Source organism: Heterodontus francisci, chromosome 25 (genome assembly GCF_036365525.1).
Source record: "Heterodontus francisci isolate sHetFra1 chromosome 25, sHetFra1.hap1, whole genome shotgun sequence".
Lineage (NCBI taxonomy): Eukaryota > Metazoa > Chordata > Chondrichthyes > Heterodontiformes > Heterodontidae > Heterodontus > Heterodontus francisci.
The window spans coordinates 14,798,420-14,812,467 of record NC_090395.1 but is presented as its reverse complement, the minus strand read 5'-3'; the positions used below and the strand labels follow the sequence as shown (position 1 = coordinate 14,812,467).

The following is a 14,048-nucleotide window of genomic DNA, read 5'->3' as shown; positions in this document are numbered from 1 at the left end:
AAGATTTTCTACATCCACCCGAGCAGGCAGATGGGGCCTCAGTTTAATGTCTCATCTGAAAAATGATACCTCTGACAGCGCAACACTCCCTCAGTACTGCACTGGAGTGTCAGCCTGGATTTTTATGCTTATGTCCAGGAGTGGGACTTGAACCCGGAACCTCATGACTCAGAGGTGAGAGGGCTACCCACGGAGCCGTAGCTAACACTACAGTGGGATTTCTTTTGTATAAATGGTTTATCTTGCTGCTCGCTTCAGCTGTCAGTGCATGGCTGTCGATCTCCTTTGATCCTGGACATTCAGGCCCGGGTATTCAGGGAGTTGGTTGGTCCATTCACATCGATCCCACACCTGTTTCAAACCTGTTGCTTGTGCTACCTCTCGAGGTCCCTTGTGCATAATAATTGAACTGAGACTGTGAGGCACCGGCCAATGGGAGCAGCTACCTTTGTGCAGACTTTGCGATTGGTTCCTCAGTTTTAGAACATAAGAAATAGGAGCAGGAGTAGACCATTCGGCCCCATTGAGCCTGCCCTGCCATTCACAATGATAATGGCTGACCCCAGCTCCACTTTCCTGCCTGCTCCTCACATCCCTTGCTTCCCTGAGAGATCAAAAATCTATTGATCTCAGTCTTTCGGACAGTTTCCTCTGGCAGGTTCCTACCCCAGTTCAGGATGGATCCTACTTGGTCTCCCTTCAGGAAATGAAGATTGGGATAAGTAAAATTTAATTATCAATCTGTCTTTTGTTTTGAGCGGTTTTAATTTGCTCTATTTTTCTTTCCAGTGTTTTTTACGAGGTGCACTCAGCTCCCTCTGGTTCACAGTGCCTCATCTCCCTAGACAGTTGCAGATCTCAACATGGCTCAAACCTGGGTGAAGGTGGCCTATTCACCTGGTTTGCTAATGGAATGGCTGACTAGTTCCAAATGGTGCATTCCCAGGATCTTGACTATAGTGAGCTTAGTTGTATACCCAGCCTGCTCAGTGGTGAACAAGGGAAAGCTGTGGAGTGATGGGGTTAATAAATGATGGGCTGAATGGCTTCCTTCTGTGCTGTAAACGACTCTGACAAATAGGCTGTGTTTGTGGCCTTTATGAGTGTCCGTAGTAGCAAAGGGGTTTGGGACAATCTAAGGATGTGAAATAAAAAAAGCAAGTGATGGAAATACTCAGAACGGATTGAAGGTCACAGACCTGAAATGTTAACTTTGCTTCTCTCTCCACAGATGCTGGAGTATTTCCAGCAATTTCAGTTTTTACTTCAGATTTCCAGCATCTGTAGTATTTTGCTTTTATGTAAAGATGTGAGATAGTTCAACTGTTGCTGTTTTCTTTAACATTGACACTTACGTAAGGACAGAGGTGAATTACATGGAAGAGGTGGATGATCCAGTGGATTCAGATGGTAAGTGGGAGCATTGCATTTCTGTGTTAAGCACGGAGAAATTGTTACTCGAACTTTAACCAGAGGAAATTAATAGATTTGGAATAAAATGCTAGTCTCAGCGTGAAGCTACCAGATTGTTGTAAAAACCCAACTGGTTCACTAATTGCCTTTGGGGAAGGATACCTGCCATCCTTATCCAGTCTGGCTGACATGTGACTCCAGATCAGCAATGTGGTTGACACTTAACTGGCCTCTGAAATGGTGTAGCAGGCCACTCAGTTGTATCAAACCATTACTGGAAAAAATCACTTTGGGTGTACCTACACCACATGGACTGCAGTAGTTCAAGAAGGTGGCTCACCATCACATTCTCAAGGGAAATTAGGAATGGGCATCAATTACTGGCCTTGCCAGCAATGCTCAGGTTCCAAGAACGATTTTTATAAAGGGGCTAAGATTTAGAGTAGAGGGCAGTGAAACCTCTTCACAGACACAGCTGAGTGGCTGTGGAATTCACTTTGGTGTTGGTGGTTGAAGCAGATTCAAAGTAGATTGAATAGCGGATGAAGGACGTGGATAAAGGGATGTGGAATAGGGTGGGAAAACATGATTAGAACTATTTGCTCACATGGAGTTTAGATGCTGACAGACTGAAAGGGCCAAATGGTCTCTATCTGTCATAACCTTTGTGTGTTCCTTTGCCTGAGCTCATCAGTGGGCTGGGGGAGCTGGAAAAGAGCGGCTTTAGTGCTCTTTTAGCAGAGGGGGAATAAGCGAGGAGTGGAACGGGTGTGATAGGTGGCCTTGCTGAAGGGTTGGACCATTAATATACAATCTGGTGTTAGGTTTGGTATGTTACCATGTCACCTGGCTAGGATTGGCTGTGGTGTTTAGGGCCATGGCTGAATTGGCTATCACTGAGTTTCCCTATTGCAGGCAGGATTCAAATCAGAGACTGTGGGCTGCATTTACATTCGTCCGTGTGGACTGCATGTCACGGAGCCGCTGCAATATTAAACGCGGCGGCTTATTTAAATGGCCAGGGTGGACCACCCACCCTGATGACGTCCGTCCCCAGCAATGGCGGTGTCAGCAGCCTTTGTGCAGGCGCTGGCACCATTTTTAAAGAGCTTCAAGCCCTAATGTGCAATTTAAATATTTAAAGGAGGAATGATTGTAAAAAATTACATTGATCCTGACCCCCTCCCATCCCCCTCCCAATAACCATAGAATTAAGTACCTTCCCTCTCCCCCCTCACTCCCCACCAAAACACTTACCTGGTGCACCTGACCTTCCCCCCCCCCCCCCCCCCACCCCCACCCCCACCCCCCATACCCCCCATACCCCCAAAAGTTCAGAAACTTTAAACTTTACCCCTTCCCACAATCCCCAAGACCAATGAAATTACTCTGACGCCACGCCCCCTCTACACTGAAAAACTTACCTGCTTCCCCCTCCCGACCAGTGTTCTGCCTCGGATCCCCAGACAGGGACGCGAAGGCGCGGGAGTGCTGGCCACTGGCACCAATATTGCCCCGGAATGGACAGCAGGAGCGGGAAGGTAATTTATTCATTCATTTAAATTATTTAAAATATGTAAATCCGGCTTCTGCCGCCAACAATATCAGGCCGGGCCTTCCCCGTGTCGTGGCCTGTGTTGGGCCACATTTGGAGGCCTTTTCCGCCCCTGCCATGACCCCCGGCATCGGGGGTCTGTAAAATTCAGCCCCTGTATCTTGAGTCCCCTGGATAAGCAGCAGTATTGGCAGTGCTGTAGTTGGTATGTTTTGAACCATATGTTCCCAGATGCAGAACCTGATCTGAGAGTTCCTACTGTCAGTATGATTAACCCCTTTGATGGAACAGGTTGAGTGATTTTTGTTTGTTTTCTCTCTGAGGTGAGGTGCTGGGGTTTGAGAACTTGGTGTTCAATATTTTTGAGTTTGTGCACACGCTACTGGAGAACAGGAAGTTTAAGAGCACTGTGAAGAAGGCCTTGCCTGAACTGATCTACTACATCATTCTGTACATGCAGATCACTGAGGAGCAGGTAAGGTTTCAGCTCCTATACTGCACTCTGTTCGGTAGATTAACAGCTAAGGTTGGAGTCAGGGCACTAAACTGTGGGTCACAGCAAATATTCAATGATTCACACCCGTTTATATAAATCACCACACATGCTGTTGTGACCTTGGGAGATTGTGGGCTCTAATGTGTTGTCCACTATTTCTCGTAACTGCCTTGATTTCTTTATCTTTTAAGTTAATTTGATGCAATTGATATCTGGATTCTGCCTGGATAGCCTGATGTTTCAGTGAAATATTTTATTGCCTGTCAAGTGCACCATTTGGAAAAAGCCCAGGCCATCCCATCACAGGGATGCAATAGTAATAAGTTTAAAAGATGTACATTGAAGGCAGATTAATAGATTAAAGGTTCATGATTCCCTTGGCTTTATTTTCACATGTCCTGCCCTCTGTTACAGGGCACGCTATCACTGAGCAGCTTGTGTAACACGTTCTGCTTTGGTTTTGCTGCATCATTTGGTTTGAGCTGAGAGCTTGTAGCACGAGACTGCGTGTGTGTCACTTTTATTGGCCCTGTCGCTGAGTTCAGTCGTGTTGTTTTCTTTCTCTGCAGATTAAGGTTTGGACGGGAAATCCCCATCAGTTTGTGGAGGATGAGGATGACGACACCTTCTCGTACTCCGTGCGGATCTCTGCCCAAGATCTGCTGCTGGTAAGGGCAGGGAGGATTCTCCGCTGCACAGTGCTGCTGCAACCAGTCTGTGAGACTGCAGAATATTTCTGAGTGTAGTTACTCAGCTGGAGGAGGGGGTCGAGTCACATTCACTCCAATCTTAAATACTATTCACTTCAGAATTACACTCAGCAGCTGCTGCAATGAAACCCATCCAGATAATTGGGTTGTATTGTGAGAACTACTCTGTTTAGCAGATTGTGATAGTCACGCAGCCGAGCCTTTGGATTGACCGGAACAAAAGCTTTAGCTGCCGACTCATGGCCTGTCTGTTGACATAAACATATTCTGGGGCTGTGATGCTCACATCAATCATTGACATCTTTAGTCCAGTTCCTAAAGAAGTGTTGCAGTCCATGGGCTCCACTGGGTAACAGCTGGCTATTTAGGGTCATAACCATGCAAGAGAGGAGCTGATTAAAGGAAGAGCATCAGCCATACCAAAAACAACTGGAGGGTGGAGAATTGCACCCTCCTTCTGTAGCGTGTGCCGAGAAGTCTGATTTTTTTCCCTGTTGCTGTTTGGGAGAAAAGCTGAGGAGAGCAAAGCCTCCATCTCAAATCAGTCTTGGGCTAGATACTTTTTGTTTTTTTTTCATGTTTTAAAATAATATTTCCCTTTGCATGTTCCTAGGATAGAAGAGGTGTTCCCTGACCCCCTCCCCCCCCACCCGCCACCCCTGCTCAGGGGCGGGGAGGGTGCGGCCTGACCCCCCCCCGCCACCCTTGCTCGGGGGCGGGGAGGGTGCGGCCTGACCCCCCGCTCGGGGGCGGGGAGGGTGCGGTCTGACCACCGCTCAGGGGCGGGGAGGGTCCGGTCTGACCCTCCCCCTTGCGGCCACCTGGGGCAGGCCCAGCCTGACTCTCACCCAGGGCAGGGAGGGTGCATCCTCTGTATCTTTCTCTTCTAGGGGAGCTAACAGCAGTTTCTCATTCCCCACTGCAGGCTGTTGCAAGTGACTTCCAGAGTGAGAGTGCTATTGCCTTAGCAGCAGCCGCGACTAAACACCTGCAGGAAGCGGAGCAAGCCAAGAGTGATGGGAATGTGCACTGGTATGAGAATTAACTGTACTGTTGTCATGCTAACAGCCAGACTCGGGGTGAAGCCTCTACTAAGTGAGATCAGATGGCCAGGCGATTGTCTTTGTACATAGGAAGACAGAAGGAGGCAATTCAGCCTCTCGAGCCCGTTCTGCCATTCAGTCATGGCTGATCTGAACTCCATATACCACCAGCCGTTGACCCATATCCCTGAATACCTTTGGTTAATAAAAAAATCTATCAAGCTCTGATTTAAAATTAACAATTGATCTAGCATCAACTGCTGTTTGTGGAAGAAAGTTCCAAACAACTTCTACCCTTTTGTATGTGGAACTGTTTCCTAATTTCATTCCTGAAAGGTCTGTTTCTAATTTTTATAGACTTAGACTCCCCAACCAGTAGAAATAGTTCTTCTCTATCTACTCTATCAGTTCCCCTTAATAGTTTGAAAACTTCAATCAAATCACCCCTTCCTTAACCTTTTTAATTCGAGGGAATGCAACCCTAGTTTACGTAATCTCTCTTTGTAATTTAACGCTTGTAATCCAGCTATCATTTTGGTAAATCTGCCCTGCACTCCCTCCAAGGCCAATATATCCTTCCTCAGGTGTGGTGCCCAGAACTGCACACAGTAGTGTGGTCTATCCAGGGCTTTGTACAGCGAAGCATGACTTCTACCCCTTTTGTATTATAGTCTTCTAGATATAAAGGCCAGCATTCCATTAGCCTTTTTAATTATTTTCTGTGCCTGTCTATAACATTTTAATTATCTATGTACATGGACCCTAGGTCTCTTTGGACCCCTGCTGCTTCCAGCTTTTCATCATTTAGAAAGTACCCTCATCTATCCTTTTTGAATTCAAAGTGAGCATGACTTCACGCTTGCTTACGTTGAAATCCATTTGCCACAATTAATATCTCTTTATAATTTTATGCTTCCATCTACACTGCTTGCAATGCCGCTTATCTTTGTGTCAATAGCAAACTTGGTTATGTGGATTTCTATCTCATCATCTAAGTGAATACTTGAAGCCCCAACACAGATCCTTGTGGGACACCGCTACTCATGTCTTGCCAATTAGAATACCTGCCCATTATCCCTACTCTCTGCCCTGCTACTGAGCTAATTTCCTAACTAGCTCAATAATTTGTCTTCCATGAGCTTCAACTTTATCTGATAGCCTCTTATGAGGGACTTTATCGAATGTCTTCTGTAAGTGCATATAAATAACATCTATTGACATTCCCTTGTCCACTACTTTAGCCATCTGTTCAAAAAATTCAGTCAGGCCTGTCAGTCATGACCTATCCTTTACAAATCCATGCTAGCTCTCTAATCAGCTGAAAATTTTCAAGATGTTTAGTCACTCCTTAATTATAGACTCCAGTAGATCCTGACAACTGATGTTAGCTAACTGGTCTATTAAACCCTGGTTTTCCCCTCTCACCTTTCTTAAATAGCAGAGTGACCTGCACAATTTTCCGATGTAAAGGACCAGTTCCTAAATCGAAAGAACTTTGGAAGATTATAGTTTGGGCATCTGCAATTTTTTCACCCACTTCCTTTAAAACTCTGATGGAAACCATCTGGTCCTGGGGACTTGTCATTCTTCGGTGCCTTTTTTTATTATTAGTTATTTTGCTTATGTTAATTTTGGTGAGTCCCCCATCCCTGATACAACATTAGTTTCCTTGGGAGGACTGCCATGCTGACCTCTTCCTCTAGATCAGTGCAAGGTAATTATTCAACATGTCCACCATTTCCTTATTTTCATGTGCAATATCACTGCTATCAATTTTCAAGCAGCCCACATCACTCCTGACCACCCACTTTTTTCCTAATATAATTGTAAAAAAAGATTGTGATGATATCTCTTGCAGGTTTCTTTTTTGTAACTCTTACTGTCTGTTTTGTCACTTTTTGTTCTTTGTATCTCCCCATTCTCCAGGAACGGTGCTTTTTTTCCATACCTTTTCTTTTAGTTTTGAGTGTCTTTTATCTCTTTTGTTGTCCATGGCAGTTTTCTCGGCAAGTGGAGTTCTTGCACCTTCAGGGTATAAACTGATTCTCTATCGCATTAAATTCTTTTTTGAACACCTCCCACTGATCTGACATTTTACATATCAACACATTTGTCCAGTTTACTGCGGACAGTATCATCCTGTTGAAGTCAGCCTTAATCTAAATCTAGAATCTTAGCTGTTCTGCATTTCTCCCTTTCAAATGCTACATTGCATTGAACTCAATCATATTGTGATTGCTAAGTAAATGTTCACGCACCATTAGGCTCTTTACTAAATCTGATTCATTACTCTAATATGGCCTGGCCCCTTGTTGGTTCTGAAACATAGGACTGCAGAAAACTATGCTGTACACGCAAGAAATTCACTACCTTTCTGACATGACCTCGTCTGCTTATCTCAATTTGTATGGAAGTTAAAATATCCTATAAAAGCCATTCTGCCTTTGCTACATCTAAATCATATATTCTTTCCACCACTGGTGCTACCAGGGGGCCTTTACACAATTCCCACTACAGTCTTAAATCCTTTTCTATTTCTTAGTTTTGCCCATGATGTCTCCACTGCCTGCTTATCTTTCATTATATCCTCTTAGTAATTTTATCCTTAATCACTAAGGCTTCTCTTTCCCCGCTACCATTTTACCTATCTTTCCTGTAACCTGGTATATTTAGCTCCCAGTCCTGACTGTCTTCCAGCCGTGTCTCTTTAATGGCTACCGTGTCATACCCTCCAAGTTGAATTTGCGTGTGCAATTCATTCAATTCGTTTCTTATACTCCATGGGTATGTATAAAGAACACCTACTTGGGCCACGCAGCCTAACCTGCCCTGCTGTAATGTTTTTACACTAAGCAGGTAGAGTGAGTAAGGAAGGGGAGTGGGAGATTGACTCTGCTTTGTTTAACAGTGGATTTTTTTTATTGCTGTTTCTGCTACACCTGTCCGCCTCGCCACCTCACTTTCCTCCTTTATGACACTGCTTAAAACCTACCTCTTTGACCAAGCTTTTGGTCTCCATTTGTGGCTGAATCACAGAATTGCTAGAGTGCAGAAGGAGGCCATTCGGCCCATCCTGTCCACACTGACTCTCAAAGAGCAATTCCCTCAGTTCCATTCCCCTGCCTTCTCCCCGTAACCCTGCACATTCTTCCTTTTCATATAACTGTCTAATTCTCTTTTGAATGCTTCAGTTGAACCTGTCTCCACCACTTTCTCAGGCAGCATATTCCAGACCTTAGCTACTTACTGTGTGAAAAAGTTTTTCCTTATGTCACTTTTGCTTCTCTTACCAAATACTTTAAATCTGTGCCCTCTTGTTCTCGATCCCTTTGAGTGGGAACAGTTTCTCTGTATCTACTTTGTCCAGACCCCTCATGATTTTGAATACCTCTATCAAATCACAGTTCAGCCTTCTGTTCTCCAAGAAAAGCAGTCTTAACTTCTTCAGTCTATCTTCAGAGCTGAAGTTCCTCATTCCTGGAACAATTCTCATGAATCTTTTCTGTACTCTCTCCAATTCCCTCACGTCTTTCCCAAAATGCGACGCCCAGAACTGGACGCAATACTCCAGTTGAGGCCGAACATAACTTCCTTGCTCTTGTACTCTATGCCCCTATTGATAAAGCTCAGGATATATGTGCTTTATTAATTGCTCTCTCAACCTGTCCTGCACCTTCAATGACTTATGCAAATATACACCGAGGTCCCTCTGCTCCTGTACCCCCTTTAGAATTGTACCCTTTATTCTATATTGTCTCTCTATGTTCTTCCTACCAAAATGAATCACTTCACATTTCTTTGCATTGAACTTCATCTGCCACCTGTCAGCCCATTCCACTAACTTATCTACGTCCTTTTGAAGTTCTACACTATCCTCCTCACAGTTCACAATGCTTCCAAGTTTCGTGTCATCTGCAAACTTTGAAATTGTGTCCTATCCACTAAGGTCTAGGTCATTAATATATATCAGGAAAAGCAAGGGTCCCAACACTGATCCCTGGGGAACTCCACTACAAACCTTCCTCCAGCCCGGAAAACATCCAATAACCACTACTCTTTGTTTCCTGTCACTCAGCCAATTTCGTATCCATGTTGCTACCGTCCTTTTTATTCCATGAGCTACAAGTTTGTTCACAAATCTGTTGTGTGGCACTGTATCAAACGCCTTTTTAAAGTCCATGTACACCACATCAACAGCATTGCTCTCATCAACCCTCTCTGCTACCTCAAAATACTCCACGTTAGTTAAACATGATTTTCCTCTAAGAAATCCATGCTGGTTTTCCTTAATTAACTTGCATTTGTCCATGTGACTATTGATTTTGTGCCGAATTATTTTTTTCTAGAAGTTTTCCCACCACTGAAGTTAAACTGACTGGCCTGTAGTTGCTGAGCTTATCTTTACACTCTTGTTGAACAAGGGTGCAGCGTTTGCAATTCTTCAGTCCTGTAGCACCACCCCGAGTTTAAGGAAGACTGAAAAGTTATGGCCAGTGCATCTGCGATTTCCACCCTCACTTCCCTCAGTATCCTTGGATGCGTCTCATCTGGTCCTGGCATTTTATCCACCTTAAGTACGGACAGCCTATCTAATACTTCCTCTTTATCAATTTTAAGCCTGTCATACTTTGTTTTATGATGTTCCTGTGAAGTGCCTTGGGACATTTTATTATGTTAAAGGTGCTATATAAATCTAAATTGTTGCTGCCAGCCTGCAGTGTTCAGGCCTAAGGCAGCCTGCTGCTTGCTCTCTCACCTCTGTGGTACTGCTCTCTGATTTCTCAGGGCTGCTCTTTAACTATTTGACAAGGGTTGGCCGCAGTGAGTGCGATGTTCTATTTCCCCCTAACAGTGACCTTGAGGGTGGACAGGAGGAAGCTGCGTCCGGTCACAGTGCCCAGTGGGTTTAGTGAGTGTTTCGTGCTGGTGTGTGGGCCCACACTAGGGGAATTGACAGTGTGATCTCTTTGCGGCAGGTGGAAGATTCACGAGGCTTGTATGTTGGCATTGGGCTCGGTGAAGAACGTAATCACTGAGAGTGTGAAAAATGGACGGATACAGTTTGACATGCGTGGATTCCTCACCAACGTTGTTCTCGTTGACCTCAACCTATCGGGTAGGATGCAGCCTGCAGTCGCATAGATTACCCAGGCAAGGGCTAGCAGAGTCAAACATTCACTCTACCCCAGGCAGTATCCAATGCCTATCAAAGAAATTCAACACTGGGTGGAATTGGAGAAGTGATCCTGGCCTGAACTACAGGAGGATTTGCTTCCAGATTTAGATCACATGTGATTTAGGAAGTACTGTGACAAGCCCAAGGAGCTTGGAGCATACTGTCAAGCTGGCTCTGGGAATTAGCTACTCAAAGCTGTCAACTCAAGCCTTAGTTTAGTGAATAATATGTCACTCTATATCTGGGTAAATAAAAGCTAAATGTAGTATCACTATGAAGTTGGAGGAAACCCAGCGGTCAGGTGGTGGAGTGAGTCAGACAACTGTACCTTCCAGTTGGGTTCAAATCTAGCCCAGGAATCTGGGAGGAAAATGCTGTTAGTAATTTTTGATGTGAAACAAGTGTGGGCAAGTCCAGCTCCATGGGCCACAGCACAAAACAGCCCAGACATGATTCAGACATCAGATTGTTTGTTAAATATTTAGAGGGAGCTTTACTCTATATAACCCATGCTGTAAGTGCCCTGGGAGTGTTTGATGGGACAGTGTAGAGGGAGTTTTACTCTGCATCTAACCCATATTGTACCTGTCCTGGGAGTGTTTGATGGGACAGTGTAGAAACATAAAAAATTCATGGTACAGAAGGAGGCCATTTGGCCTATTGTGTCTATGCCGGCCAAGAAAGAGCTATCCAGTCTAATCCCACTTTCCAGCTCTTGGTGTGTAGCAATGGGAGTTTCTGCCTTTACCACCCTTTCAGGCTGTGAGTTCCACTCTCTTGATGGAACAAAAACCTCAACTCACTGCTAGTCCTTCTGCCAATTACTGCCCCCTGGTTATTGAGGGGGCTCTGTTAAGGGAAATAGGTCCTTCCTATCCACTTTATCCAGGCGCCTCATAATTTTATACACCCTAATTTAAATCTTCTGTGTCCACTGTTCCAATGAAAACAGCTTTATCCCAACTAATATTTCCTCATTGCTAAATTCTCTATTCCTCATAAATCTCCTCTGTACCCTTTCAAATGTGATCACAGCCTTCCTGTAATGCAGTGACCAGAACTGTGTCCAGTACTCTACCTGTCACCTAACTAATATTTTATACAGTACTAGCATAACCTCCCAGCTCTTATATTCTATGCCTCAGCTAATAAAGGAAAGTATCCTGTATGCCTTCTTAACCACCTTATATCCTGTGGAATACTCTGACTCTGTTAGACAAACCTGTTAGAGTTTTTTGAGCATGTAACTGGTAGAATAGGTAAGGGGGAACAAGTGGATGTGGTGTATTTGGATTTTCACAAGGCTTTTGATAAGGTCCCACACAGGAGGTTAGTAAGCAAAATTAGTGCACATGGGATTGGGGGTAATATACTGCTAATAGATAGAGAATTGATTAACAGACAGAAAACAGATTGGAATAAATGGATCATTCTCAGGATGGCAGGCTGTTACTAATGGGGTACAGTAAGGATCAGTGCTGGGACCATAGCTGTTCACAATCTATAAAAATGATTTGGATAAGGGGAACAAATATAATATTTCCAGATTTGCTGATGACAAAGCTAGGTGGGAATGTGAGTTGTGGGGAGAATGCAAGGAGGCTTCAAAGGGACTTGGACAGGCTAAGTGAATGGGCAAGAGTATGGCAGATGGAATATAATGTGAAAAAGTGTGAAGTTATCTGCGTTGGTAGGGAAAAACAGAAATACAGACTATTTCTTAAATGGTGATAAATTGGGAAGTGTTGATGACCAAAGGGACCTGGGTTTCCTTGTTCATAAGTCACTGAAAGCTAACATGCAGGTGCAGCAAGCAATTAGGAAGCAAATATTATGTTGGCCTTCATTGCAAGAGGATTTGAGTACAGGAGTAAAGAAGCCTTGCTGCAATTATATATTGCCATGGTGAGACCACACCTGGAGTATTGTGTACAGTTCAAGTCTCCTTACCGAAGGAAGGACATTATTACCATAGAGGGAGTGCAACGAAGATTCACCAGAATGATCCCTGGGATGGCAGGATTGTGCTATGAGGAGAAATTGAGGAGACTGGGCCTATATTCTCGAGAGTTTAGAAGAATGAGAGGTGATCTCATTGAAACATAGAAAACTCTTACAGGGCTCGACAGGGTGGACGCAGGAAGGATGTTTTCCCTGGCTGCAGGGATGTCTAGAACCAGAGAAACAGTTTCAGGATAAGCGGTAGGCCTTTTCGGACTGAGATGAGGAGGAATTTCTTCACACAGAGAGTGGTGAATCTTTGGAATTCTCTACCCCAGAGGTCTGTGGAGGCTCAATCATTGAGTATATTCAAGACAGATATCAATAGAGTTCTAGATATTAAAGGTATCAAGGGATATGGGGATAGTGCGGGAAAATGGCATTGAGGTAGATCAGCCATGATCTAGTTGAATGGCGGAGCAGGCCTGAGGGGCCAAATGGCCTACTCCTGTCCGTATTTCCTATGTTCCTATCTAGTTGTCCTGTTACCTTCAGGGATCTGTGGACATGCACTCCATGGTCCCTCTGTTCCTCTACAGTTCAGTGTCCTAACATTTATTGTGTATTCCCCTGCCTTGTTAGCCTTCCCCAAATGCATTATCTCACACCAAATTGAATTCCATTTGTCACTTTTCTGCCTAGTTGACTATTGATATCTTCCTGCAGTCTACAGCTTTCTTCTTCACTATCAAACACACAAACGATTTTTGTATCATCTGCAAATTTCATAATCATGGCCCCTACATTTAAAGTCTAAATCATTGATATATACATGAAAAGCAAGGGACCCAGTACTGAGCCCTGCAAACTCCAGTTAAAGCAGCCTTCCAGTCACAAAAACACCCATTGGCCATCACTCTTTGCTTCCTACCAGTGAGCCTGTTTTGGATTCAACTTGCCACTTTGTCTTGGATCCCATGGGATTTTAGTTTTCTGACCAGTCTGCCATGTGGGTCCTTGTCAAAAGCCTAGCTCAATCCATGTAGACTGTATCAAATGTGCTAACCCAGGGTAGTCCAACATACAGCCCGTGGGTCAGTATCCAGCCAGCCAAACATTTCCATCTGGCCCGCAGATGTAAACTGTTGTTGGCGCTGTTCCGCATCTTCACCATGACTGGAGATGAGAAATTTCCCTTTGTCAGTCCGGCTTTTAAACTATTGTGCTGTCAGTTTCACAGGTGACAGCTGCTGAATTCGGGAACAGCCGTTTCCCAACAGACTCGGGGATTTCCAGTGCGTTCTGACTTTTTTAAACAGCTGGCCGGAAATGCCCGAGTCTGTTGGGAAACGGCTGTTCCCGAATTCAGCAGCTGTCATCTGTGAAACTGACAAGATTCTTTTTTAAAAGAACTGAATTTTAAAAGAACTTTAAAGAGCGTTCCACTGTCTGCAACTGTGTGAGAGAGGGAGAAGGGGGGCGAGGGAGAGGGAGAAGGGGGGCGAGGGAGAGGGAGAAGGGGGGCGAGGGAGAGGGAGAAGGGGGGCGAGGGAGAGGGAGAAGGGGGGCGAGGGAGAGGGAGAAGGGGGGCGAGGGAGAGGGAGAAGGGGGGCGAGGGAGAGGGAGAAGGGGGGCGAGGGAGAGGGAGAAGGGGGGCGAGGGAGAGGGAGAAGGGGGGCGAGGGAGAGGGAGAAGGGGGGCGAGGGAGAGGGAA

At 44.9% G+C, this 14,048-nt stretch overlaps 1 protein-coding gene across 2 annotated transcripts in view; it reads left to right on the top strand.

Annotated features, from left to right (window-relative positions):
- Nucleotides 1-14,048, top strand: part of ipo9 (importin 9) — a 123,751-nt gene that overhangs the window by 43,017 nt on the left and 66,686 nt on the right. For both annotated transcript variants that reach the window (XM_068056910.1, XM_068056911.1), the window contains exons 9-13: nucleotides 1,352-1,410; nucleotides 3,292-3,443; nucleotides 4,034-4,132; nucleotides 5,100-5,206; nucleotides 10,194-10,333. In XM_068056910.1, coding sequence (XP_067913011.1) covers nucleotides 1,352-1,410; nucleotides 3,292-3,443; nucleotides 4,034-4,132; nucleotides 5,100-5,206; nucleotides 10,194-10,333 — 557 coding nt within the window. The remainder of the gene's footprint in view (nucleotides 1-1,351; nucleotides 1,411-3,291; nucleotides 3,444-4,033; nucleotides 4,133-5,099; nucleotides 5,207-10,193; nucleotides 10,334-14,048) is intronic.